Source organism: Megalops cyprinoides, chromosome 2 (genome assembly GCF_013368585.1).
Source record: "Megalops cyprinoides isolate fMegCyp1 chromosome 2, fMegCyp1.pri, whole genome shotgun sequence".
Classification (NCBI taxonomy): Eukaryota; Metazoa; Chordata; class Actinopteri; order Elopiformes; family Megalopidae; genus Megalops; species Megalops cyprinoides.
In genome coordinates, this window is record NC_050584.1 from 1,688,797 (window position 1) to 1,713,179 (window position 24,383).

Sequence of the window (24,383 nt, forward strand, 5' to 3'; positions counted from 1 at the left end):
CTTAGACTCAGTGGTTATGGTGCTTGACGCAGAAAATGCTTTGCTTCTCTGCTGGTAGGTGTTTGAGACTCCTTTTGTCAGTTTTCTTTCTCGGTTCAGCATGTCATCTGAATTGTCTGTAGTCTTCCTTGAAGAGAAACAAATATGTAAGTTCTACATACACTGTAGCTAAACAAGTAATGCATAAATAAAATAAAAAGTAATAATATATACATTATGAAGATAATAGTTATTGACCCTTAAGTAAGCACTTAACACAGCTTCTGTTGAATTATTAACTGAAAATTAACTGATATTAACTGATACTGTTAAAATAAGTCAACTTAAAGCACTGCTAAAGTACAGTGTATATTGGTTGATCTGTACAATAGCACTTTTTGTTTAAAATAATAGAACTTATCAAAGAATTTTTATTTTGCATTTTATTATATTTTTGTTACGTCCAGTATACTACCTTCTCTCTGCTCAGTGGGTGTTCTAGAATGATGAATCAGTAATGCTGGTGAGTAGGTGAAAAATGATATCTTATGCAGAATGGCCGGCAAAATGAGCTGACGTTAAGGTCAGGAAACCTCTGCCGACTTGGAAATTCAGAGTGGGCTAACAGTTGTTCAAACTGTTGTCTATTCAAACTCCAGATCAGCTAGGAGTGTCTTATGCATACAGATATTGATTTCCTAGGAGCTCTTGATCTGGTAGAATAAGTTTGTCTCATCCCATCTTTACATATGCTTTGTTTGTATCCTACTCAGCATTAATTATTATGTGCATGAAATTAGATTGAAAAGTGTATATATATATATATTTAAAGCCACCAGTTTTTTCTTTCCAGTTTTGCAGATATCATTACTGTTCTCCAAAGAAGATGGATTGCTTAGCTTTCTACGAAAGTCCCTCAACAGCAAGGAAGTAAGCTGTAAACACAAAGTATATCAAGTTTTTAAAATATGCATTGTCTATGCCTTTATGTTTTGATTGAATAAAGCTTTGATTTCTTGCAGCTTACAGATGCCAGAGTGGAGATCCTCATTCTCTTGGAGAAAGTTCTTCAGCGATTATCTCCGAGTGTTAAGGGTTGGGAGAAGAATTATGCCATAGATATCAAGGTATTTACTTGGACCCATTTTTTCCCTCTTCCTCATAACATGGTGTAGACAAATTCATGTCAACAGCTTGAGGTGGTCATGATCATTTTAAAAAGCTAGCCTCATAAGACCTTAGCAAGACTTCACTATGCAATTGAAGAAGAAAGCATTTATATACATCACTAGTTGTCTTGTGCTTAGCTGGGGTACGCAAAATGTGCAAATATGACCTACACTGTAAATTATTGATCCTACTTTTATCTTTGTCCCATTGTCTCCAGGATACATGCCTTATCGTCTATACAAAGGACAAGGCAGCAAAATGTAGAGCACCGGCATTGGAGCTTCTGATCAAGGTAGATCATTATTTTCAATGTATTGTAAAGTTGAGGTCAAAACTATACAGATGTTCTGCACAACTAAATTATTTTAGTCTAATTCATTCATAGAGATATATAATATGTTGTTCCTCACCTTAAGCATAGTAGGAATCCACATCTAAGAGTCTTTATTTTTTGTTAAGCATTAAGATTACTTCGTGGGGATTCTTTTGTTCCATTACCAACTCCACAACAGTGTCATACACACTCCACACTGCCTTTTGTCTTCTGTCTGTATTGAGTAACCACTCCTTTGCTGTGTAGTTGTGAAGCCTTGCTTTTAACTTCTCAGTTGAAGTAACATCAAATAATACAGTGACATCAACCACTCAGTATATCCTCAGATATCCATAAGATATCTGAGCATATGATGGGGTGGGTGTGTAGCATAGTGGTTAAGGAGCAGGACTCGTAACTGAAAGGTTGTCGGTTCGATTCCCCATGGGGGCACTGCTGCTGTACCCTTCAGGTATCTTCCAGGAGGCTGGTAACCAATCCATGATATCTTGTGCAGGGTTTTCCCTAGGTTTCAGAGGGCTTAGACACTCTCAACTGCATTTTGGAACAGCATTTATTTTTTATATGAAAAAATACTTTGACCAGCGGTTTTCATCAGAAAAAGACGTTACGTGTGAACACAGCCTAACTTTGTTTAGCTACCAAGCCACGTTAGATACTAATGTTAGTTCAGTCGAGGTGTCTTTATGTAACATCAACTAACTAGCTTCATTGGCTAACGTAACTTAGTTCAGTACATGAATATCTATGTAAGTTAGCTAGGTTAGCAATTTCTTTAGTTGTAAAATAATGTAGCTTATCTGCTATTGCTCTTATTAACATCCACAAGAATTACTCCCCAACAAAAAAAGTTTATACTTTTTATTCTTTGTTGAAGCTTACCTTATCGATGGCTTGCTTATCCGAGTCGATGGTTGTAACTACCACCCCGAGTTGACGGTACAGAGACATATCCAGTCAGCTGTTAGATGCTCATCGCCAAGTTAATCAGTCACACACCAATCACACAAATGATCGTCCAGACACTGATTGTTTATTGGCAGGTCATTCCTATTGCCAGCTTACGTTTCTGTTTGAGATCAAGCCACCTCTCTTTTTTTTTTTTGTTGGTCAGCGCATAGATCTCTCTTTGTTGTTTTTACATTCATTCTGATATGTTGCCTAAATGCCTTTTTACGTTCATTCAGTTTAAGGTGCTCCGCAAAAACACTTAGGCACAGCACCTAATCCTTTCTATGATAGGGAAAACCCTGTTGTGTTGTGGCATGACATTTCAAGTTCGGCAAACCTGATGAACAGTTATGCTTTCTAGCTCATTTCACACAATTGTCCTTGGCTAAATCACTTGTTATTGTTAGGTACAAGGAAAAGATATGAAAGGAAAGGTCAAGTGTATGTAATGTTTCTTGTGGAAGCTAGCAAGGTTTTGCTCAGTGTTAGCAAGTTGAGGTGTTCAGCACATAGACACCTGAGCCATGGAAACGGGCAACCACCTGCCTCACTGTTTGGTGAATGCGAAGCTATGTTTTGTCTTGCCTAATTTCTGTTCTCCACCAGAAGTGAAATTGTCTACTGAGCTCTGGTTGGTGGCTGCAAAGCCCATTCTAGTACTTCAAAGTACATTCTAGTACTTGTACCTTTAGTGTAGTACAAAAGGAGGAGAAAGCAAACTGGTCTGTTGTTTAAAACACTGTAGTTTTAAGTTAAAACCCTTCATGTGTCTTATTAGTTGCTGATTTCCTGTAGTGATGGTAAATATTAAACAGGAGTGGTTTAACATTATTTTAACTAGGTTTGCAAAGGGGGGGAAATTTGTCTTAAATTTCAACATTTTCCATGGAAATGTTCCTCTGGAATTTTGTCTCAGCAGCAGAATTTATCATTTAAATCATGCAGTTATGAGAACAGTCAGTTTGGATCCAGCCCAAATTTAAAATTATCAAAAGGCAATTCTTCATCTTTAAGCAATTCGAGGGCTGGTCGGTATAGCCGTCGCAATATATATCAAATAGCTATTTTTAGTGCAATAACAGCCATCCCGGTATGTGGCGTTAGGTTTTTTTTTCCCCCCATATTGTTTTCCCTTTAGTCAAACCTGATGTGAGCCTCAGAAAACAGGTGTGCTCCCACATCAGGTTAGAGGTGTGGCGATGCTGCATTGTGATGGATCAAATAGCTATTTTTAGCGCAATAACAGCTATCCCCGGTATGTGGCGTTAGGTTTTTTTTTTTCCCCCTGTATGTTTTTTTCTCTTTAGTCATACCTAATGCGGGAGCACACCTCCAGTTTTCCGAGGCCATGTGAAATGCTTCCGGGGGAAAAACACCACTCGTACGTATTCAATGTTGATATCACAGCAACAGCACTGTGCTGCTTCCATGTGGTAGATATATATAGAAACCCATGGCTACAAAGATAAAGAATGGAAACATATGCTGTGTGTTTTTGTAGGGCTGGGCGATTGTCAATATAAATTAATAAATAAATAAAAATATATTTATTTTTCGGATGCACCATATCTTGATTTTTAGGGTTCAACCAAATACGGAATCCAGCGTTTAAGATTGGGGGATTCTGAAACCGAATCTTGGATTTGGTGCATCCATATAATTATTGTTTATTTTATTTATCTCTTTTTTACATTTTTTTAAATTTGATTTTCCGTTGAATTATATTTAACCCTTTCGCGCGTATGGTCACACCGGTATGATTTGCTGTTTGTATGCTAAAACCGGTGCGATTAGAACACTAGATGAGAAAAATTCTAGCAAATTTTAACTTTGAGGAAACAGCGATTTAACGTTAAAAAATATAGCAAATGCTAACTGAAAACTATAAGAAACTTAATAACACTAATGAAAACATAACAAACCAGCTAACACACTCACTACATGGCATAAAAATAAGTTACGTGCGAAAGGGTTAAAGTTCAAGAAAATCCACTGTTAAAAAGACAAGTGTTTTTTTTTTTTTTTTTTTTTTTTTTTTTTTTAAAGTTCAATAAATGCATGATGTTTTCAAAGTCAAAGAGTAATCGTGTTAAATAATTGTGATCTCAGTATTGACCAAAATAATCTTGATTATGATTTTTGCCATAATCAAACAGCCCTACTAATAGGTAAGTTAACCAACATATAGATATAAGTGATATTTTTCTGCCCTGGAAGCATTTCACTGAACTTGAAGTATGTTCCCGCATCAGGTATGACTGAAGGGAAAACATACGGGGGAAAAAACCTAATGCCACATACCGGGGATAGCTGTTATTGCGCTAAAAATAGCTATTTGATGCATTGCAATGCTGCATCGCCACACCTCTACATCAGGTATGACTAAAGATGTGACTGAAATGAAATATTTTCATTATGACTGATGTAAGTAACTGGTCTGTAATCATCGAAGCATTTATTTTGTCCTTTTTGCAAAAGAGAACAATGATTGAGGACTTAGAACAGGTGGGGACCTTCCGTATGGAGACTGGTTGAATATGTTGGTAGAAGAGCTAGCTGGTCCACGCAGTGTTTCAGCATTGCTGGTTACACTTTGTCTGGCCTGGCAGCTTTATTGATCTTCTCTTTATTTGATCAAAAGTACGGTGTGAGGGAACATGCTGAGAGAGGCCAGTGAGGGGGTTAGGGTGAGGTGGGATGATGTGCAATTGACTGCAATTTCAGGGGTGGTGGAGAAGAATTGTTGGGGCTTTTGTTTTTAAAAATGGAAGTAGAAAGGGTTGACCTGGTCTGGAAGGGTTAGATTGGGTGTGGCATGGGAAAACTTTCTTTTGTATCCTGTAAAGGAAGTGTTCTCCAGACATTAGCAGAGTCACTTGTTCCATTTTGTCATTGCATTTTCATTTAGCAGGCATAATCTCTTCTGAGTTATAAACTGATATTCTTGCTAGAAGCCTTTTCCTTAATGCCCTTTAGGCCTCTGAGTTCCTTAATAAACCACGGCCTGTAGTTGTTATGCTTATTAATGGCTTTAGTAGATACAGTGCCATGCAAAAGTTTGGGCAGCCCTGGTCAAAATTTCTGTTACTTTGAATAGTTAAGTGAGTAGAAGATGAACTGATCTCCAAAAGGCATAAAGTTAAAGATGAAACATTCTTTTCAACATTTTAAGAAAGATTAGTGTATTATTTTTGTTTTGTACAATTTCAGAGTGGAAAAAAGGAAATGAGCACCATGAAAATGTTTGGGCACCCCAAGAGATTTGAGCTCTCAGATAACTTTTACCAAGGTCTTAGACCTTAATTAGCTTGTTAGGGCTATGGCTTGTTCACAATCATCACTAGGAAAGGCCAGGTGATGCAAATTTCAAAGCTTTATAAATACTCTGACTCCTCAAACCTTGTCCCAACAATCAGCAGCCATGGGCTTCTCTAAGCAGCTGCCTAGCACTCTGAAAATTAAAATAATTGATGCCCACAAAGCAGGAGAAGGCTATGAGAAGATAGCAAAGCGTTTTCAGGTAGCTGTTTCCTGAGTTCGTAATGTAATTAAGAATTGGCAGTTAACAGGAACGGTGGAGGTTAAGTTGAGGTCTGGAAGACCGAGAAAACTTTCAGAGAGAACTGCTTGTAGGATTGCTAGAAAGGCAAATCAAAACCACATTTGACTGCAAAAGAGTCATCAGAAGAAAACCTTTCGTGTGACCTCACCACAAAATTCAGTGTCAGAAGTTTGCAAAGAAACATCTAAACAAGCCTGATGCATTTTGGAAACAAGTCCTGTGGACTGATGAAGTTAAAATAGAACTTTTTGGCCACAGTGAGCTAAGGTATTTTTGGAGGAAAAAGTGTGCAGAATTTCATGAAAAGAACACCTCTCTAACTGTTAAGCACGGGGGTGGATTGATCATACTTTGGGCTTGTGTTGCATCCAGTGGCATGGGGAACATTTCACTGGTAGAGGGAAGAATGGATTCAATTAAATACCAGCAAATTCTGGAAGCAAACATCACACCGTCTGTAAAAAAGCTGAAGATGAAAAGAGGATGGCTTCTACAACAGGATAATGATCCTAAACACCTAAACACCTCAAAATCCACAATGGACTACCTCAAGAGGCGCAAGCCTAAACATCGATGACCTAAACATCATTGAAAATCTGTGGATAGACCTCAAAAGAGCAGTGCATGCAAGACAGCCCAAGAATCTCACAGAACTAGAAGCCTTTTGCAAGGAAGAATAGGCGAAAATCCCCCAAACAAGAACTGAAAGACTCAAAAGCTACAAAAAGCGTTTACAAGCTGTGATACTTGCCAAAGGGGGTGTTACTAAGTACTGACCATGCAGGGTGCCCAAACTTTTGCTTTGGGCCCTTTTCCTTTTTTGTTATTTTGAAACTGTATAAGATTGAAATAAAAAGTAATCTTGCTTAAAATATTAAAGAAATGTGTCATCTTTAACTTTGTCTTTTTCAATTTATCAAAGAGATGAAATTCAATTTTTGTAAGAATTAAAATGTGATCTAAAGCCAAGAAAACAGAAAAGAAGAAAATATAAATAGAAAATTGAAAATGGCAAAACTGATTTTATTTGGCCTTACCTATCATTTGTCTGTAATGAATTTTTAACACTCTTAAAATGTTTTTGATATTTGGGAAAAATATTCTGAATATGGCAAAGTCCTGTTGAAATCTTATTGTCAATACTTTGTATAGTACGGATTAAAGGAGAAACAATTATCTTGTATTACATGCAATGATATCTGCGACTAATTCAGCACACTGCCATAGATGTGGTCTGCTGTATTTGTATGTCACTGTGAAAGTCAAACAGGCTGAAACTTGAGCTCTGGACCATTTGGCACCTGTTTGCTTTGGAAAATTCTTCTCTTCTGAATCCAGTATGGAAGTCTTTAGTTTGATCTGAGAACTTTGTCCATTTATAGAAAAAAAAACTTTCTAGTAAAAAATAAATGGCTACCTAATGTTGGCTTTCGGTGAATTGATGCTCTTGCAGGCTAACTAATAAACTGTTACACAAAGAACTTCAGTCTGGAGCGTGGTCGAAGATGAGGCAGAAACAGGTTTTTATTGATGGTCTTCAATACAGCAAGACTTCACATGCGATGGTCGGCTTCAGATGTTACATGCACTAAGTCTCACTTAGAGTCTCACGCCTTACACACTCATCCTCACGCCCAGTCTGTCTCTGCTGCGGCTAGGTGATTCTCGCACCCGCACCTGGATACACGTACACGACTCGACTCTGCTCCGCGCTGCGTTGTGCTGTGCCGTGCAGAACAAAGAACATCTTATACCATCCCTGAGCTGTCCAGAATGGTTAATTATAACTGTCCTTGCATCGCCTAGAGTCTGGCGCCTAATTGGAAAAACATTGATTCAAAAGGTATCTCTACATTGATAAGGAGTACACACTGCCCCAACTCCCCTTTGTCACAGACACTGACAAGGGAGGCAGAGTGGGAGAAAGTTCAGCCAGGTAGAGAACCCCTATATCACCTAAGAACAAAACCTTTATTATAAGTTATAAGAAGCTTCTAAGAACTGACCATGAGCTGATGTCTCAGGAAATCTGAGCACGTCTCTGCCCTGTCAGGGTTTGTTATATCTCATCTGGATACCCACAATCTTAAGGTGTGGAACAACTAGAAAATATGTTATTGTGTGGTTTATGATTACTTAGATTTATTTCATTTATCTGTTCATTACATGAAGATTTATTATAGTAAATTCTTTTTTGGAATTTTCTTTGGAAATTTCTTTGGATCTTCTGTATCTGCAGACGTTTCTGTAATTTTTTTTTCCCTGAATTTATTGTATATTGATCAGTATTTAATTTCCTTTGATCACAAATATATTTTTCCATGACTACTTCAGCTCCTTTACATGACTAAGGACTCCTGCATAATTCAAGACTTCAGTGTTGGTGACATGTTCAACAAGTTTTATGGTGAGCTTTGTCAGAAGAGTAAAATACCTGACACAGGTGAGTTTATTAGTTATGCCTGTTAGGTCACTGCAAAGATGAGTTTTTCACGTTGTGCAAACTGGTGCAAAAATAAAATGGTATTTTCCAGAGTTAAAACTAATTCATGTAATTTTCGTGATTAAATGATTGATTAAATGTAAAGTTAAAAATGCCTAGCGTGCTAACAGGCTGAATGCAGACACCATCTTATTTTTTGGGTTGAAGGGAAGCTCAGATCTCCTGTAAAATCTGACAGTTACTAATATTCTAAATAAAATGTATTTGAAGCTCTGTTCCCTTTTGTGATAAAATCAGTAGCACTGCATACTTCCTCCTCGACCAGGTGATGCCTGTTGAGGTGGAGGAAATAACAAGATGGAACAAGACTATAAAAGCAAATGTAGCAAGTTTTGGTAACAAACAAAGCCATATAAGGAGTCAATCAGATTGATAGTTAGTTAATATTTCAGGTGGTTTTCTCCTTAGCTAATGTAACTGGTTAGCCACTATCTGGGCCACCTGCTCGCTATCTGTTTATTTCTATTTCCATCAGCTTCCACTTTTCCACAAGCATTGCTATCATATCAAACAATACTAAGTACTGTAGTAAATATCTCCACTAAATTGTGTTAGTGTACAAAAACACCAAAGTACTCACAGAGACAGATTTTCTTATTTTCTCTAGTTACAAGAAAATTACATTGAAGAATTTGGGCCACATTAATTCATACACACTGAAAAGCACAAATCCGAAGCAAGATAATCATGTATTTCAAGCAATTTTAAATTTTAAAATTATTTTCCCTGTTTGTTATCATACCATCTGATATGAGAATGTCTTCATGTCACATCAAAGGTTTAAATGCAAAAAACTGTTCAATACTGTAGTATCTGAATTTAATGACCCAACGTGATATGTTTGTTTATAAGTGGCGACATCAAAGTGTTTCCAAATCATTGCAAAAAAACATGAACTTGACCCATTTTTTGCAAATACTAATTTTATGTATGGTATAAATAAAATTTATTTTCCATTGAACTGTGTGTCAGAACTGTGTGGGTCGAAAATCTTATGAACTATGAGAACATGCGTAAATAAAGCTTTTTTAGTTTTCAGACAGATCAACTGACAGAGCACACATAAAAACAGGCCAACTATCTGAACTCACATCGCCTCAGTATTCTGTTGGGGCAACTGTAGAAAACTGAATGTGGAATTAGTTTTGAGATGCTGCAGGTCTCAGCTGAAAAATCAGTGACATGGCATGACATTGACACAAGACCGCAATTTTGATGAAATTATTACATTTATTTATTTATTTTATTTTTGCATAAGTTTACCACCTTGTTAGCTGTTCTGTTAGAGCCATGAAATTACTTTTATTGCACCAACCTGCAATCAGTTGTGTGTGATCTATTATGGTAGCCAAATATCACTTTGCCAGGACATTGCCAGGATTTTGTCATTGCCCCTAAAATTACAGCCTGTAGCAATTCATCTTGATAATGATTAAATTGTTGTTACAAAGAAGTTGGTATTAAGAATGGTAGCTGTAGTTTTTTGTCAATAATTATAATAATAAAAGTAGTAGAAATAACTGGTTACTGTACACTGTTCATTTCTTCTGTCACACCCTGACATACTTCATTGGTTGGTATTCTCTGGTTGTCTTTGCTTCAGTGCTGGGAAACATCTATGAACTGCTTGGAGTGCTTGGTGAGGTACAACCTGTTGATATGATCAATAACACTGACAAACTCTATAAGGCCTACTTGGGGGAGCTGAGATCTCAGGTAAAATCCTGCTGTCTGTCAGTATGTGTTTGTTGCTCTTTCACCTCACCTTGCTTGCTGACAGTAAAATATGAGTGCAAGGATAATATTACTGTGTTAAATTAGCATGTAATTATATATTTTTTTTGCTTACTGCTATACTTTCTCTGACTAAATGTTTGCTTGAAGATGATGTCATCTACAAAGGAACCCAAGCTACCACTGGTGGCTGGATGCCTAAAAGGAATTACTGCACTTATGGTTAATTTCACCAAATCCATAGAGGAAGGTATGTGTGTTATACAGTATAAGGCATGGTTCTCCCTTGACTGTCCTGATTTTTAAAGTATGCTGTCAGTTTAAGCTATGCAAAAGAATTTCAATTGAATGAAACAGTAATTGCGTATAATATTAACAGCCAAAATCTCTTAATTAAAGAGAAAAGAAAACCAGTGAACTGGTTGAGTGAACAGGATCACTTTTACTTTGTCCTGACAATATGAAGAATAATTGGTGAGTATTTTTCACTCCAAAAGTGAAAAGTACTCTTTATAAACATTGCAATATTTAATAGTTAGACATTTTATTTATTCCCTTTCCCATGTTTTGTCAAATGAAAGGATTGAAGAAATTAACTAGATTACAACTAATATTTTTTCTGTTTTAACACAGACCCCAAAACCTCAAAGGAAATATTTGATTATGCTCTAAAGGCAATCAGCCCTCAGGTAAGAATCTGTGTCACTTGCATTAATTTAGAGCATTTTAGTGAGTCACTTCAAATCGCTTTATATTCATTGAATACGAGCTACCGCGTATGGTGACGTGGCCTATACCATTCAGTTCTGGGCCAACTTAACCATTAAGCTCAAACAGACATTTGGGTTTTCATCAGAACGTGTTTGATGGTAAAGTGCGAAATCCAGTTAGGAATTCTTGGTCAGGTAAATTTCTGACTTTGCAAAAAGAACCAGTGGAATATTCAGTAAGTATTGAGTTGAGTCAGGGCCTTCTGCTGCATGAATGCCATATCCAGTAGTAAAGCTGGAGGAGATTGAAGCAGTTAACAAGCTCAGCCATGCTTTGTTTCAGCCACTAGTTTCAGAGTGATATGGATCTTAATCTGTTATTATTATTATTATTATTATTATTATTCTGTAATAAGGATCTAGCATATTGTGTGATTAGTGAAGACCACCGCTGTCCACTTTTACAGCTGAATATTTTCTGAAATTATACAGGTGATTTGCTTAAGGGTACAATTGTAATGTTCCACCAGGGAATCAGACTTGCTATTTCATTAAAATTTCTGTCACTTTTTGTCTTGTTACTTTGTTTAAATAGGTTGAAATGAAACGGTATGCAGTCACCTTTGGTAAGTTTTGTACGGGCATTGAATCCTTGGCTTTTCATTGTGAATGCATGATGGATAAAGTAAAGCTATCTAGCTATGTGTTAAAACATCCACATTGTATCCTTTGCTGACTAGGTAACATTTATTGTTCACCCATTTGCTTCTTTTAGTAATTTTTCATGTAATTAATGGTGAGTTCTTGAACTGTACCATATCTGTCAAATATAGATGTTTGGTCTTAAGTAAATAAAGATGTTGTTTGAATGTTTTTTGACAAATGCTAGCCTTGCTACCTGGCACACATTTATTTCATAATTACACAAAAGTTCAACAAGACAAATTTCAAAACAAGGCATATGTTTTTATGAGGAGAATTGTGTTTGCATAAATATAACTTGATAGCTAACCAGCTTGCTAGCTATAAGTTTTCTTTTCCCACATTATTCATCCACCCATAAGGATTACAATATTCAAACATATTGTTGAGATGAAAAGGACTATTTAAAATTAACTGTGGGGAAATTTTATGGAGGCATCTTTGTTCTCTAGAGTTTCACACAGGAGCTGGTTGCAACACATGGACACTGATGGAAAGTAGGGCTGGGCGGTATATCGACTTTTTAAGGTTTATCGATATGTTTTCAAACGCGATATAGGATGAGACAATACCGTTTATATCGATATAGTTTGATGTTGCGTTACATAACCCGTTTCTTCCGTAAAGCCGTGCCAGTGTTTGCATCTCTCCTCTCTGCGCAACCCCGCACCCCCGCACCCATTCTTCCTCTGCGTCTGCGCGCAAACCCGGTGTCCTATCATTTTTTGCGACCCATTAGAACGTGCAACCAGCAGGTAGTGCGCATGCGTAGGCACGGTACAGCTGACAGTACCAAATGCCCGCCCATAATTTTTTGCTTCCTCTGATGGTGGGGGCGGTCTTTAGAAATGTAATTAAGTTTTTGGAAATGTAGCTCTCTCACTCACTTGCTACTTTTAAACAATAGTTTGTGAGATAGTAAAGTAGTAACTAGCTATCTACCTAGTTTTCTAATGTTTCTCAGTCGTATGTCTACACATTTGACATGTTATGCGATATTTACTTTTATGTGACCCTGTGGTCTAAAACTTAATTAGCTTGCTTAGTGTTAATGGTGCACACGGGCTACCGGGGTATATATTGTGTATCGCCATTCAGCCTAAAAATACCGAGATAGGATTTTTGATCTATATCGCCCGGCCCTAATGGAAAAGAGGTTGTCTGTGGTCTGAGCTAATTAGTTAGTTGTTCAGACTGCTGGCTAGTTAGCTAGCTTAGAACAGTTTGTTAGCTCTTTCATAGCACTGTGTTTTCCCCTTTGTAACTGTGTCTTTACAATGGTCCTGTTATGATGGTCAGTAATGTAAGTGTCTATAATCAATATAGCCGTTCTAGCCAGCTACAGTTTCAGTTGTAGCAAATGGTACTATGACTGAAATTACACGTTGCTTGCACCTCTCAAACAATGGCATTAATATGTAGTGTATTATAATAGTTACAAAATACAATTTGTTTTTTTCTTGTTATGTAGCTGGTTGCTGTGTTTTCTGATAAAATCAGCTTAATGTATTCACAGAAGACTAAATCCTCCTGATCCAGCGAGGTCAGAGGACCACATCATAAAGGTTAAAAAAAGTAAAATGATTGCAGGACGTGGCACAGCACAACAACGCAACTGACACATAATTAAGAAAGTGTTGCTGAAACCACTGGACAATTTACCAGCTACCTACACAAAATATTGCCACAGCTTCTGGAGACTAGAACTTTTAGAGACATGTCACAATATACCCTGACATTATCTGGAACTACGTGGCCAGGAGCAAGAACCCTGTTTTTTTTTTAAGCATTAGAAGTGTTGTCATAAATTTCTCCTTTATTTAAACTAAAGCTCTTGAAATTGTCAACATCAAAAGATCTAGATGAGGCTGGGGTTCCTTCATGTCTCAAGTTCTGTGAGAGCTGTGTCTGGGCCCTACTGATTATCACAACCAACCACATAGTACCAGAAATAACCACTTGCTACTGTGGTACTACAAACAACCACAAAGTACCACAAGCCGATACCACGTAGTACCACATAATACTGCAAAGCACCACAAACAATCCAGAGTACCACAGAGTGCTACAGAGTAACACAACATAACACACAGAGCTACCACATAGTACTATAAACAACCCCAAACAGCTACCAGAAATGACTTCAGAGTGTCACAAAGTACTGTGAACAGCTGCAAATAGGTCCAGCAAAGTACTACAAATAACTATAAAGCTCAAAGCTATGGCAAGCAGCCACAAAATACTGCAATAAATCACAAGTAGCTATGACACATTAAGAGAGAGAGAGAGAGAGAGAGAGAGAGAGAGAGAGAACACTCAATTTACATCCATGATGAGTAGAAAACATTTCATGAACTAAATGACAGAATGCCCCTCTCCATCCTCTTGGGAGCTGGCAGTTCTGTTCTGTGAGTAGCAATAATATAATTTCTAGGACACCAAAAGATGTTACAAAGAAATTATCGTATGGTAAATTATATAGTAAACCAGTGGGATCATTTAGTCTTCACCATGCCACTTGTCATTAAATTGCCTTAAATTGTCATTTACAGCTGGGCTAAGACTGTTTGCAAAACATGCTGCTCAATTCAGCAGTTGCCTTATGGACCACTACAGGACAGTGTTTGATGTCATGTCCAAATGGTGTGGACACAGAAATGCAGAAATGAAGAAGACAAGCTATTATGCATTGGAAGCCTTTTTCAAGCAGGTATTTGATGAGTACTTCTTGATCAGGCATTGAAATGTTTGTTACTGCAGTTTTTTTGTTTTTGTTTTTCTTATATTCAGCTGCAAATTATTTGAAAACCATTTCAGTTAGCACTGTGCAGCCACATCCTTATGTAGTTTCACCCCCTCCTGCAAATAAACCTTAAGTCTTCAGAAAATTTGAACATCTTTACACTGAGTGAGATTAGCAGTTGTTTGTATATATAGCAAATACTTTGACTTTGTACCCCAAGTCTCCTGCAGTCTCACGAAGAAGAAATGAAAGGGCTTTATAATAAATATAATTTTCATATTTTATCTAACAGGTTGCTGCTTTGGTGGCTGAGGATGTTGAGCTACACAAAAATAAACTGAAATTCTTCATGCAAAAATTCTGTGCAATCATCAAGACCATGGAGTCAACACACAAGGAGCTCTCTATTGCTATTCGAGGATATGGGCTTTTTGCAGCTGTACGTTGCTTTCTCTGTGACTCCACCAGCTTTTGTACATTTTCACATGCTGAGCTGGCAGGCTCATGTAACACATGAATTTGACATTTTCCACACATGTAGTGGAGGTGTGAAAGTGGTGCATATTTTCATATTTTCAAAGAATCAAAATGGTAAGCGTGCAGTGACCCTGATTACAATATGGCACCTTGTTCTCTTTTGTGACACTATAGCCATGTAAAGTTGTGTGCCCTCAAGATGTGGACTTAATGTATACGGAGCTTATCCAGCGCTGCAAACAAATGTACCTTACTGAATCAGACACAGAGGAGGACAACATCTTTCAGCTGCCCAGCTTCCTGGACTCCATCGCCAGCATCCTCTTCCATCTCGACAGGGTAAATCCTGAAACTTGGGCTATTACGCTATTCTGTGTGGTTTGTATTGCTACATTGATTACAACACAGTCTGAATGCGAATGGGAATTTAAGTACTATTGTATCTGTAGATTTGGATATACCAGGACAAACATCACTGTCATGTAATTTACAGTGTGTTAGGGTTGGGCTGTGTGTTTGATATTGTAGTATAAATGTTCTCAGACATATAGCTTGAATGATGAAGCATGGGATTATGTATAGTTGTGTGGAGACTAGCATGTGAATGAAGACTTGCCATGAGTATGTCTGGGTCCCTGTTTTTGCTGTAGTCTCTTTATTATCAGGTTATTTATTTTCAACCTCAGGCCCCACAGATTAAAAGGCTCTTGAGTATCTTAGGCAACAAAGGCACTCATTCTGAGCACAGACTGAGCCCTGTAGTCCAGTAGACATGAGTCCTGGCTATGTTATTGACCAACGATGACCAGGTAGTATTGAAATATAGCTGGCTTTTTCCTGCTGGGGTAATGTCGGGTTACCAGGGTTCTGAGAGCATCCAGCAGCCCACCAGACAATTTTAGGTTGTCAGAGATGTAGCATATCTGTATATAGTCGTACAGTGTGAAAAAGGCAAGCGTACCAAAGGAGTGCATGTCACATGTGCAGTGCTACTTGTACAGATATGGCAGCTGTCACGGTGACTTGGTAACATGGTAATTCCAAGGTTGTAAAACTCCACCAAAAACTAGTAGGCTAACATAACATTAAATGCTGTAGAGTTTTAGTGAATTGGCAAGGTAATATGAATGTCTGATTTCCTCTGAACCTGAGAGCCCAGAGGTAATACATTTTCTGATCCTACCTGAAGACAGAGGGCTGAGGTGTTATTGTTTTAATTGAGTGAGAGCCGATGAGAGTGCTGAGATCACAGCTGTGTGCCTAGATAAACATGCATTATGCATTCCTCTGATGTCATCTAAGCAACTTGCAGGTGCCTGATGATTTACAGGGTGCCTGAGAGTGGTGAGACAAGCAATACCTGCCAACATACCCCTTATCTCCAGCAGAATGAAGCCTTTTTTCCAGCCATTGTGGGCTCTCGGTCATTGTTGGTTGATGACACAGCTGAGATTAGACCTCAGCTGTAGAGCTCAGCTTGTACTCAAGGTGAGCTCCTTAACCACTGAGCTACTCAGGAGCCCTGGATTAATTATTTTAAATCTGTACACGAAAAGGGCAAAAGAGCTTTACGTGGCTGTTTTCTAGTCCATTTATCAATAGCCATTGGCAGTAGCATGGCCAATGAGGTCAGTCACAAAAATGTGTCAGAACATTGTGATATTATGCAAGGTGATATTAACTCAGTTCATCTGTAGCTGAATCATTTTGTGTGAAGATTGAACTAAAAAAAAAGATTGAACATTGAATGAAAAATAATTCAAGATGATTTAAATAGAACGTAGAATTGGACAAACACCTGGTAAATGAAATTTAGTATTGCCAAAAGTAAGCACTGCTTTTGAACAGTTTAAAGCAGGAATATTATGTGGGAGATATTGCAAGATGACGGCCAGCATTTTGACTTCTTTGTTAGAGCATAAATACCACTTAAATGGATTTTCAGTTCATCCAAGTTTGCTATGGTTTGTATTCATTTGTTTTCATAATCCTACTGTGAACCCGTGAAAACAACTTTTCTTTTGTATTCACGTAGTACATGTGTGTTCTCTCAGAATTTGCACATGGGAAGAATACCATATTCTTTCAAATACTCTTGGTAGACAAGGTCTATTTTTGGTTTTTGTTTTGTATTTGAGGACACCCATAACAGTATGCCGTCTGTTCCTTATTAACCTGACAGATATATTGTAATATAAAACATTATATTATACATCTTTGATTTGACATTTTACAGGTCCCAGAGGTGTACAGACCAGTGCTGGAACGCCTCTTGGTTGTTCAGATTGACTGCTACCCCCAGTACAGTCAGAGGATGCAATCTACCTGCTGTCGCTCAATTATCAAGGTGTTGGTTGCCATGGCAAGCAAAGGTCCAATGCTCTGGAGTTTCATTGCAACTGTGGGTGAGTGAGATTTGACCACGCTGGTCTATGTTAATGTCAATAAATCCAAGTTAGTTTTTTCGTTATGCTTTACCAAAAATGCTCCACAGACCAGAACTGCAGCGTTTATGAAGTTATAAAGCACTGAAGCATCTTCACAAGGACTACAAAATTACAGCTTTCTTGGATGTTTTGCATCCCTTGGCTCTTGACACAAAGAGTAGGAGGTTCACTGGGGTCCTGGCTAATTTCCGGTCAGGCTCTTTTACTCTTTCCACTCAATAGTCCTCGGGGTCCACTGAGTAAATGTGCTGAAGACAAATACCTTTTGATGGGATATTGTTGACTGTAATTGGTACTACCCGCAGTGAATTAGGATGGGTTGCAGTGAACAGCTGTGTAGACTAAATGTAATGTAACTGGCTATCCGGACAGGACAGACCAATTGAGACATGAATTGGAAGGGGGACCCGGCAACATGCAACAATGTAATGCCAGGAGACGCTTTTTAATGATTTAATTGTGGGGAAAGCGAAATTGTACCTGCCAGTCAGGTTCATGGTGCCATTACCTTTAAAAGTGCATTTGCCCAGTGTAGAGCTGTGGCAAAACACCATCCTACCCACAATCCCACAATACGCAGTAGCTAGTTGCAGTATAAGTGGAAGAGTGTGGCAGCAGCAACTGAAAGGCATCTAAGATCACAGGATGAGCCAGATGAGCTCAATGTCTTGCATTAACAAAAAGAAATAGTGATTACTTTGAGTTATTTTGTTACACCTGTGAAATGACCCTTCCTATTTAGGTCTGTATATGTATTTGGGGTGTGCATTTGCAGTTCATGTCATCAATGCTGGGTAAGGTCTTTCTCTGAAAACAGTTGCATAATAGTCATAGTCAGAAAGTTGTCCGAAGTTATGCATATCTGCATGTTACAACAATCGGCACACCCATACTATGTGTGCAAGGTTACAATTTAGTGATTTTCAACAGATATATTATTTAAAATGCATGTTTAAAATAAAGGCAGCCTCATGGAGAAAATGTTTTTTCAGAGGTGTTATTACCTATTAACTATTTTTGTATGGAAAGAACCCTAACTAATCTACAGAATTAATTTATAAATTCATCTCATATTCAGTTATAAAGTATTTAAACTGATTGACCAAATGTTTTTATTAACAAATTTAGTTTTCAAAAGTGTGCTGGCATGCACACATTACGTTTGTCCCAAGAGACTTTACCCTTGGACTGTTCTGGTGTGGAAGATATTCAACTTTTTTCCATTTTTTTTCCAGTGCACCAGGGCGTGATTCGTGTCTGGTCCAAACCTCCTGTTCTAAATGAGGTGAGATCATGCTAATTCATGTGGTACAAGCTTTGCCTTGAACAACCAATTATGTTATTCCTCTTTGACTTTAATGTTTGTATTTTTGTAAGTCTGTGTGATTGTGTGAAGGTTATTCTTTGAGAACTGCTATGTAATGGATACCTGTATTTCCTTTTCTTACCAGCATGAGCACTAGCTACAGATCTTTGAAAGCCGCATTAGCTAGTTCCACCGAACAAATAAATACAATACAATACTTACAATACTACAACAAATATATATTCATATAGTAACGCAAAAATATTTGAAAGTAAATCCACTATCATTTCTTCTGTTGCTCTCAAGCTGTTTGTCTCATCTTTGGTTAGCTCAAATACCAGTTGCTGCACACTACAGTTGAGGGGGTGCCAAACAGCCTCCACTTTCACCAAAACTACTGATGTTGATTGGGTCTGAAGGATGGTTGAATGGGGAACAGGGCCTCAGAACCATAAAATCCCTCCCACCGAGTGTCTGCTATGAGGTGTTCAGAGCCCATATCTCATTTCTTTTTCTCAGGGCCTCAGAACCATAAAATCCCTTCCACCGAGTGTCTGCTGTGAGGTGTTCAGAGCCCATATCTCATTTCTTTTTCTCAGTCCCTCCTTTGTTGTTTGTTTCTCCTTATCCAGAATGTGGAGTAACAGGGCTATGTGCACAGTTGATTTACTCCCTAGACAGGGTTTATGCCTTTCCAGTGAGCTTTAGATCAAGCATGTAGGCAGCTGCATGGATTATCTTGTAGCAAAGGGTCTGCCTTCTGTCAGTGAAATTAAAAACTTTTTTTTGCACATAATTTAAAAGCCTCCAAGCATCTTGTAAGTCTGCATCTGCCTTATCTGCCGTCTGTTGAAGGGAATAAGGAAATCAGGGCAATTTGGGAGAGGTCTTTTTTCTCACTCTTTTTCTCTGAAATTGGAAATCGTACCAATTTCCCCTTGACACATTTCACCGCTGCCATAGCCATTTTCTGGTTCATGGAAAACCTTGAAGGCTGAGCAGCTGGACCTGGTGACTACACCTCCCTCTTTGTTCAGCTTACTTGCAAAAGTGCAAAATCACAAAATTTCACAAATAGCAACAAGCATTAATAAACTAGAGGTCTTCTATTTCCAGTAGAGACAATCTCTGCCTAGAACCACCAATAATGCTGTCTTCCCCACAGCATGCTGCATGATTTTCTGTAAATGTCCAAATGCTTTAATTCCGTGTTTCCCAACCCTGCTCCTGGAGGCACACTGTCCTGCATATCTTCTATGTATCCTTCCTGCTTGACTAAATCAGGTGTGCTCAGCTAATCAAAAGTGCCACTGATGAGTTCAGTCAGGTAGGTAGAGCAGGGATAGATAGAAGATATGCAGGACGGTGTGCCTTCAGGAGCAGGGTTGGGAAACGCTGCTTTAATTCATAGGAGGAAAGGTCACCAAAGAGTATGTGAAGATGCTTTATTAAATGAAAAATGGAAGCTTTTATCTCCTCAGTCATGCCCATTTGATGGTACTGTGTGTTTCCTTAGGAGGAAGTTCCTTTTCAGTTTGGTACAAGGCCAAATGAGGTGGCAGAAGAGGCAACCCAAATGCGCACAGGGAGATGGAAAATCCCTTCCTATCGTGACTACCTGGATCTATTTGGAGGTCTCCTGGACTGTGAGCATTTAATGGTACTGATTGTATGATATATCTATATACTGTGTTCAGTTTATAAAACTTCGAATTGCACTGTTCAGTAATGTCTTTATTATGCTTGTGATTTTGATATAGAAAACCACCACTACTTTACAATAACCACAGCCAGTATATTAGATGAATATTTTTGTTGTCAACTATATCCTCTGTGGCAGGGCTCTGAAGTTTTGGATGGGACTTTTCAAACACAGAATGCTGCTTTGAAGTCTCTGAACCGCTTGATTTATGATGAAATGATTAAATCAGTCCTGAAGATTATCGACAAGCTTGACCTTTCTGTTCAGAAACTGAACCCAGTGGAAGAGGTAGGGCTCATTCTTGTGTTTATACTGCAAAATTATGACCAAATCTGTCCACATACTTACACAGTAATGTCTTCACTTACTAGAGCGTTTGTTTTTCCACAGTTCTGAGATTGCAGAAGTTTTCAAAGAATGTTCATATCTGTAGAATCTGATGTCATTAGGGGTGTAACAGTATGCAAAAGTCACGGTTCGGTGAAAAAAAGACATGCAAAACATGAAATTTCTTTTCATTTATTATGAATTTATGAACAGTGGCAAACTGGCCATAATTTCCTGAACACATAAGGAATGCACATAAAGGCAAACGCTTTTGAGGCTTTTTATTGCTTTTGCCCGATCTGAATTAGCAGGGAGAGGTTGCTTAAATGCCACGGGGAGCAGTGTTTGCACTCTACTTTTTTTTCTTGTTTCCGTGATATTCACATTTGGATAAGGATGTGCATGTCCATCACTAAGGCCAATGCGATACACATCTCGATCCGATACATTAAAGATACATATGAAGCAACTACTAATGCGATAGGATATGATTCACCCCTATTGCGATGCACTGCGATTCGACACAATTTGATTCAACACAATTTGATTCACAATGCGATTCAACGTGACACGATGCGATGCAAAAGAATATGATGCTATACCAATTCAGTATGGTACAGATAGTTTGTTTTTATTTCTTTGGTTCTTCTTAAGCAGACAGCAAATCATAAGTGCCATTTACTTATGTTAGTCGTGCTGCCTGTGTACTTTATAACGGCATTGCATATTTTGCAAATTGCATGCCTTGTGAAATTGTCCGTCTCTCTTGAAAAATCGAAGTGTCGCCAAACATTTGATTTGTAGTAATTCGGTGGAACGTGCAGCTCTTCCTCCTCCTGTGACTCCTGTGACACGCCTCCAACTTGCGCGAGACTTGGCCGAGAAACTTGACGAGAATTGGCCACTGACAGCAGCGGAGATGAGAGAGTGTGTTTGAGAAACAGTTTAGAGAGGAGAAATCTAAATATAAAATTATTGGTCACATTTCTAAATAATAAAGGCATAGAGCCTCTACTACTATTAATATATAAATAAATCGGATTTTACCGATGCAAAGATGTTAGAAACGATGCATCCCGAGTTCATCCCAAATTATCTGGTGCACACTTTTTTAATCGGGGCAATCGCATCATGAACTTTTGATGCCGGTGCACCGATGCAAATCGATGAATCTTGCCATCCCTAATTTGGATAATGCCGTCTCAAATGAGTAATCATGTTCAACGTACTGCCAGCAACCGATTTCAAGTTGAACAATGCCGGCAGCTGTCTTCGTCTTATCCACTTGTCTTTGCCAATTGCTACAAACAAATACGTGTACCGTTACACCCCTAAATGGAATAATTATTTCATGCTTTACATGTGTTATAGTGTTAATTGTGAAATGAAAAATGAGTTTTGCTGCATTAATAACGTGATGAGAGCTCAACAGGCTGCACCTGCAGCGGTGGCAACGGGTTGGGGTTGGTGGGGGGGGATAGACCGTGGACGTTTGTATTGCGGTTTCGGTCTCAGTTTCAGAACCGTTACACCCCTAGACGTCATGCATGAATATTACCCCGGTTGCAAAATCTTGCACATTTTCCATAATATGCATGTGCCTGGTCCATTCCTGCAGCACTAGGTGTCACTAGGCTGCCTGTTAACCCCGGAGTGTGTATGAAAATAACTTATCAGTCATTTTACTAACTGGACAAGCTGGAGAGATGGAGAGGTTAAGACCAGTGACTCAAGCAGCAACCAGTAAATAACTACTGTTCTGTCCTTGATGCTGGCTGATGTTCGTGCCTGCCTTTTCTGCCTTTAACATTGAGGGCAAAAGAAACAGGCAAACTATATTAGTTATGGTAGGTGCCTTAATAGATCAGCGTAGGTTCTGAAATATAGCTTCGACTACACATTGATTGTCTGTAAATTATGAGTATATAAAATCATAGATACAAATTGCCAGATATTGCTTTAGCTATTTTATTAACCATCACATCAAAGTCTGCCTTTGCAATATAATTTCATTACCTAGGTCGCTAATTTTACCTAGCTTGTAAATCAGTTAGCCGGTTTACAAGAAGCTGTAAAAGAATAATATCCAATCATCTCAAGAGTGTTTCAGGAGAAGCCAACTGGCGGCATGTAGATTTCTCTCACAAAGTTCAGTTCTATTCTTTAACATATAAATTAAGCTTACAAGGTGACAATTGCCTAAAACAATGGGATGCTGTATATTTACTCTCTTTTTAGTGGTTTGGTACATAAGTGGAATAAAACACATCATTAATGCAATTGTGGGTATGCTACAGTACTTTCCCTGTCAGAGATGTTATTTGGTTGTAAATAACATCATAAATGTGTGTACATTTCACAAATGTTAACAGCACCTGAGCTAAGCTGGATGTAATGTAGCTAGCTAGCTGCCTAGAAAGAAATAAAACCAGGTTAGCTGACTAAAATTAAGACTGTGTCATTCAGTGACATTGTTACAGTACACGGTGATTTAACCAGATCATTTTTGCCTCTTTCCCTTATGGAGACAGCAAATTGACACACTTGCTAACTAGCTAGTTATATTATTTGTTACTGCTACTAGGTTGGTTAAGTTGAAGACACCACACTTAGACCTCAAAGCTACCAATGCGAAGCAAGTAACACGGACCTCTTCTAATGAAGTAGTTGATTCGGTACGATAAACAGAACAAATGAATAGAAAATGGTGTAGCTGGCAGTGACTTTTTGGCTTGATGACAATGCTGAGAAAAAGCAAGACGATCAGCAGAATGGTGTATCACTGAGGTGTGCATTTGGATAGAGTGATACACGTATGTATTCCAATCACCATGTTCATGTACTGATTGGCAGTTGTTCTATTCAGTTAAAATTGAATTACAAATGACTTCATGGCTTAAGGAGTTTTACATCTTGGAAATACTTAGGCTTGAGTTTCACCACGGATTTCTGCCAAAATAGTTCTGACTATTGGGCACACCCCTATAAAATACCTTGCTAAAGAAGACATACTCCAGCATTATCTGAGTGGTGTTTGCTGAGTCCTCTTCAAATTTGCAGACTTCACAATGGTCTGACTCTGTACTAACATTCCCAGACAGACAGCGAGCTGAAGCAGAATCCAAACTAATGATACAGTAATGTCTTGTGGGCAGGCTAGTCAGCTGTAAGTAGTGTGTTTTAAGCAATAAAAGAATTTTAATACATAAATATACATGTACTTACATTGCCGTAGGTATGTATCTACTGATATTGATATTACTGGTACATTACATCATCAGTTAGAAAGCTAAAACCGGAGATTGCTGTAATTTCATGATATAATAAGGTCTATTGCTTACTGACATTAAGCTGTTGCATTACTGACATTTTGAATATTGTCAACCTCTCCACCTGATATGAAGTTGGCTAGCTTGTGAACCTGTTAGGCAAAAAGTTATGAGATGGCTAGCTATGATCCATCATGTGGATATTCATGGTTGATTGCACTCAGTTAAATTATGATTGTTGTGAGAATATAATTCATGGAATCAGTCACCTGTAGTTAGGGGGACTGACAGATAAACTGTTTGACAGTTTGTTGTCCTATGTCACCGTGAGATGCAACCAACCAAAAAAGCTTGCCAGAATGTGCAAGAATTCTCCATGCATAATGGACTAGTGGTGAAAAGAGGTTGTCATTATCTTGAGCATGCTGGAAAGACACCGTGGTCTTGTCTGAGACCATAGGCTGAGA

General features: G+C 38.2%; 1 protein-coding gene across 3 annotated transcripts in view; it reads left to right on the forward strand.

The window, feature by feature from the left end:
- The window catches only part of prkdc (protein kinase, DNA-activated, catalytic subunit), a 125,861-nt gene that overhangs the window by 2,005 nt on the left and 99,473 nt on the right, over window positions 1–24,383 (forward strand). For all 3 annotated transcript variants that reach the window (XM_036520687.1, XM_036520689.1, XM_036520688.1), the window contains exons 2-16: window positions 833–909; window positions 1,002–1,106; window positions 1,367–1,441; window positions 8,331–8,439; window positions 10,103–10,215; window positions 10,384–10,483; window positions 10,867–10,922; window positions 11,539–11,569; window positions 14,198–14,355; window positions 14,681–14,827; window positions 15,040–15,204; window positions 17,102–17,270; window positions 18,548–18,597; window positions 20,135–20,278; window positions 20,459–20,608. In XM_036520687.1, coding sequence (XP_036376580.1) covers window positions 833–909; window positions 1,002–1,106; window positions 1,367–1,441; window positions 8,331–8,439; window positions 10,103–10,215; window positions 10,384–10,483; window positions 10,867–10,922; window positions 11,539–11,569; window positions 14,198–14,355; window positions 14,681–14,827; window positions 15,040–15,204; window positions 17,102–17,270; window positions 18,548–18,597; window positions 20,135–20,278; window positions 20,459–20,608 — 1,649 coding nt within the window. The remainder of the gene's footprint in view (window positions 1–832; window positions 910–1,001; window positions 1,107–1,366; window positions 1,442–8,330; window positions 8,440–10,102; window positions 10,216–10,383; window positions 10,484–10,866; window positions 10,923–11,538; window positions 11,570–14,197; window positions 14,356–14,680; window positions 14,828–15,039; window positions 15,205–17,101; window positions 17,271–18,547; window positions 18,598–20,134; window positions 20,279–20,458; window positions 20,609–24,383) is intronic.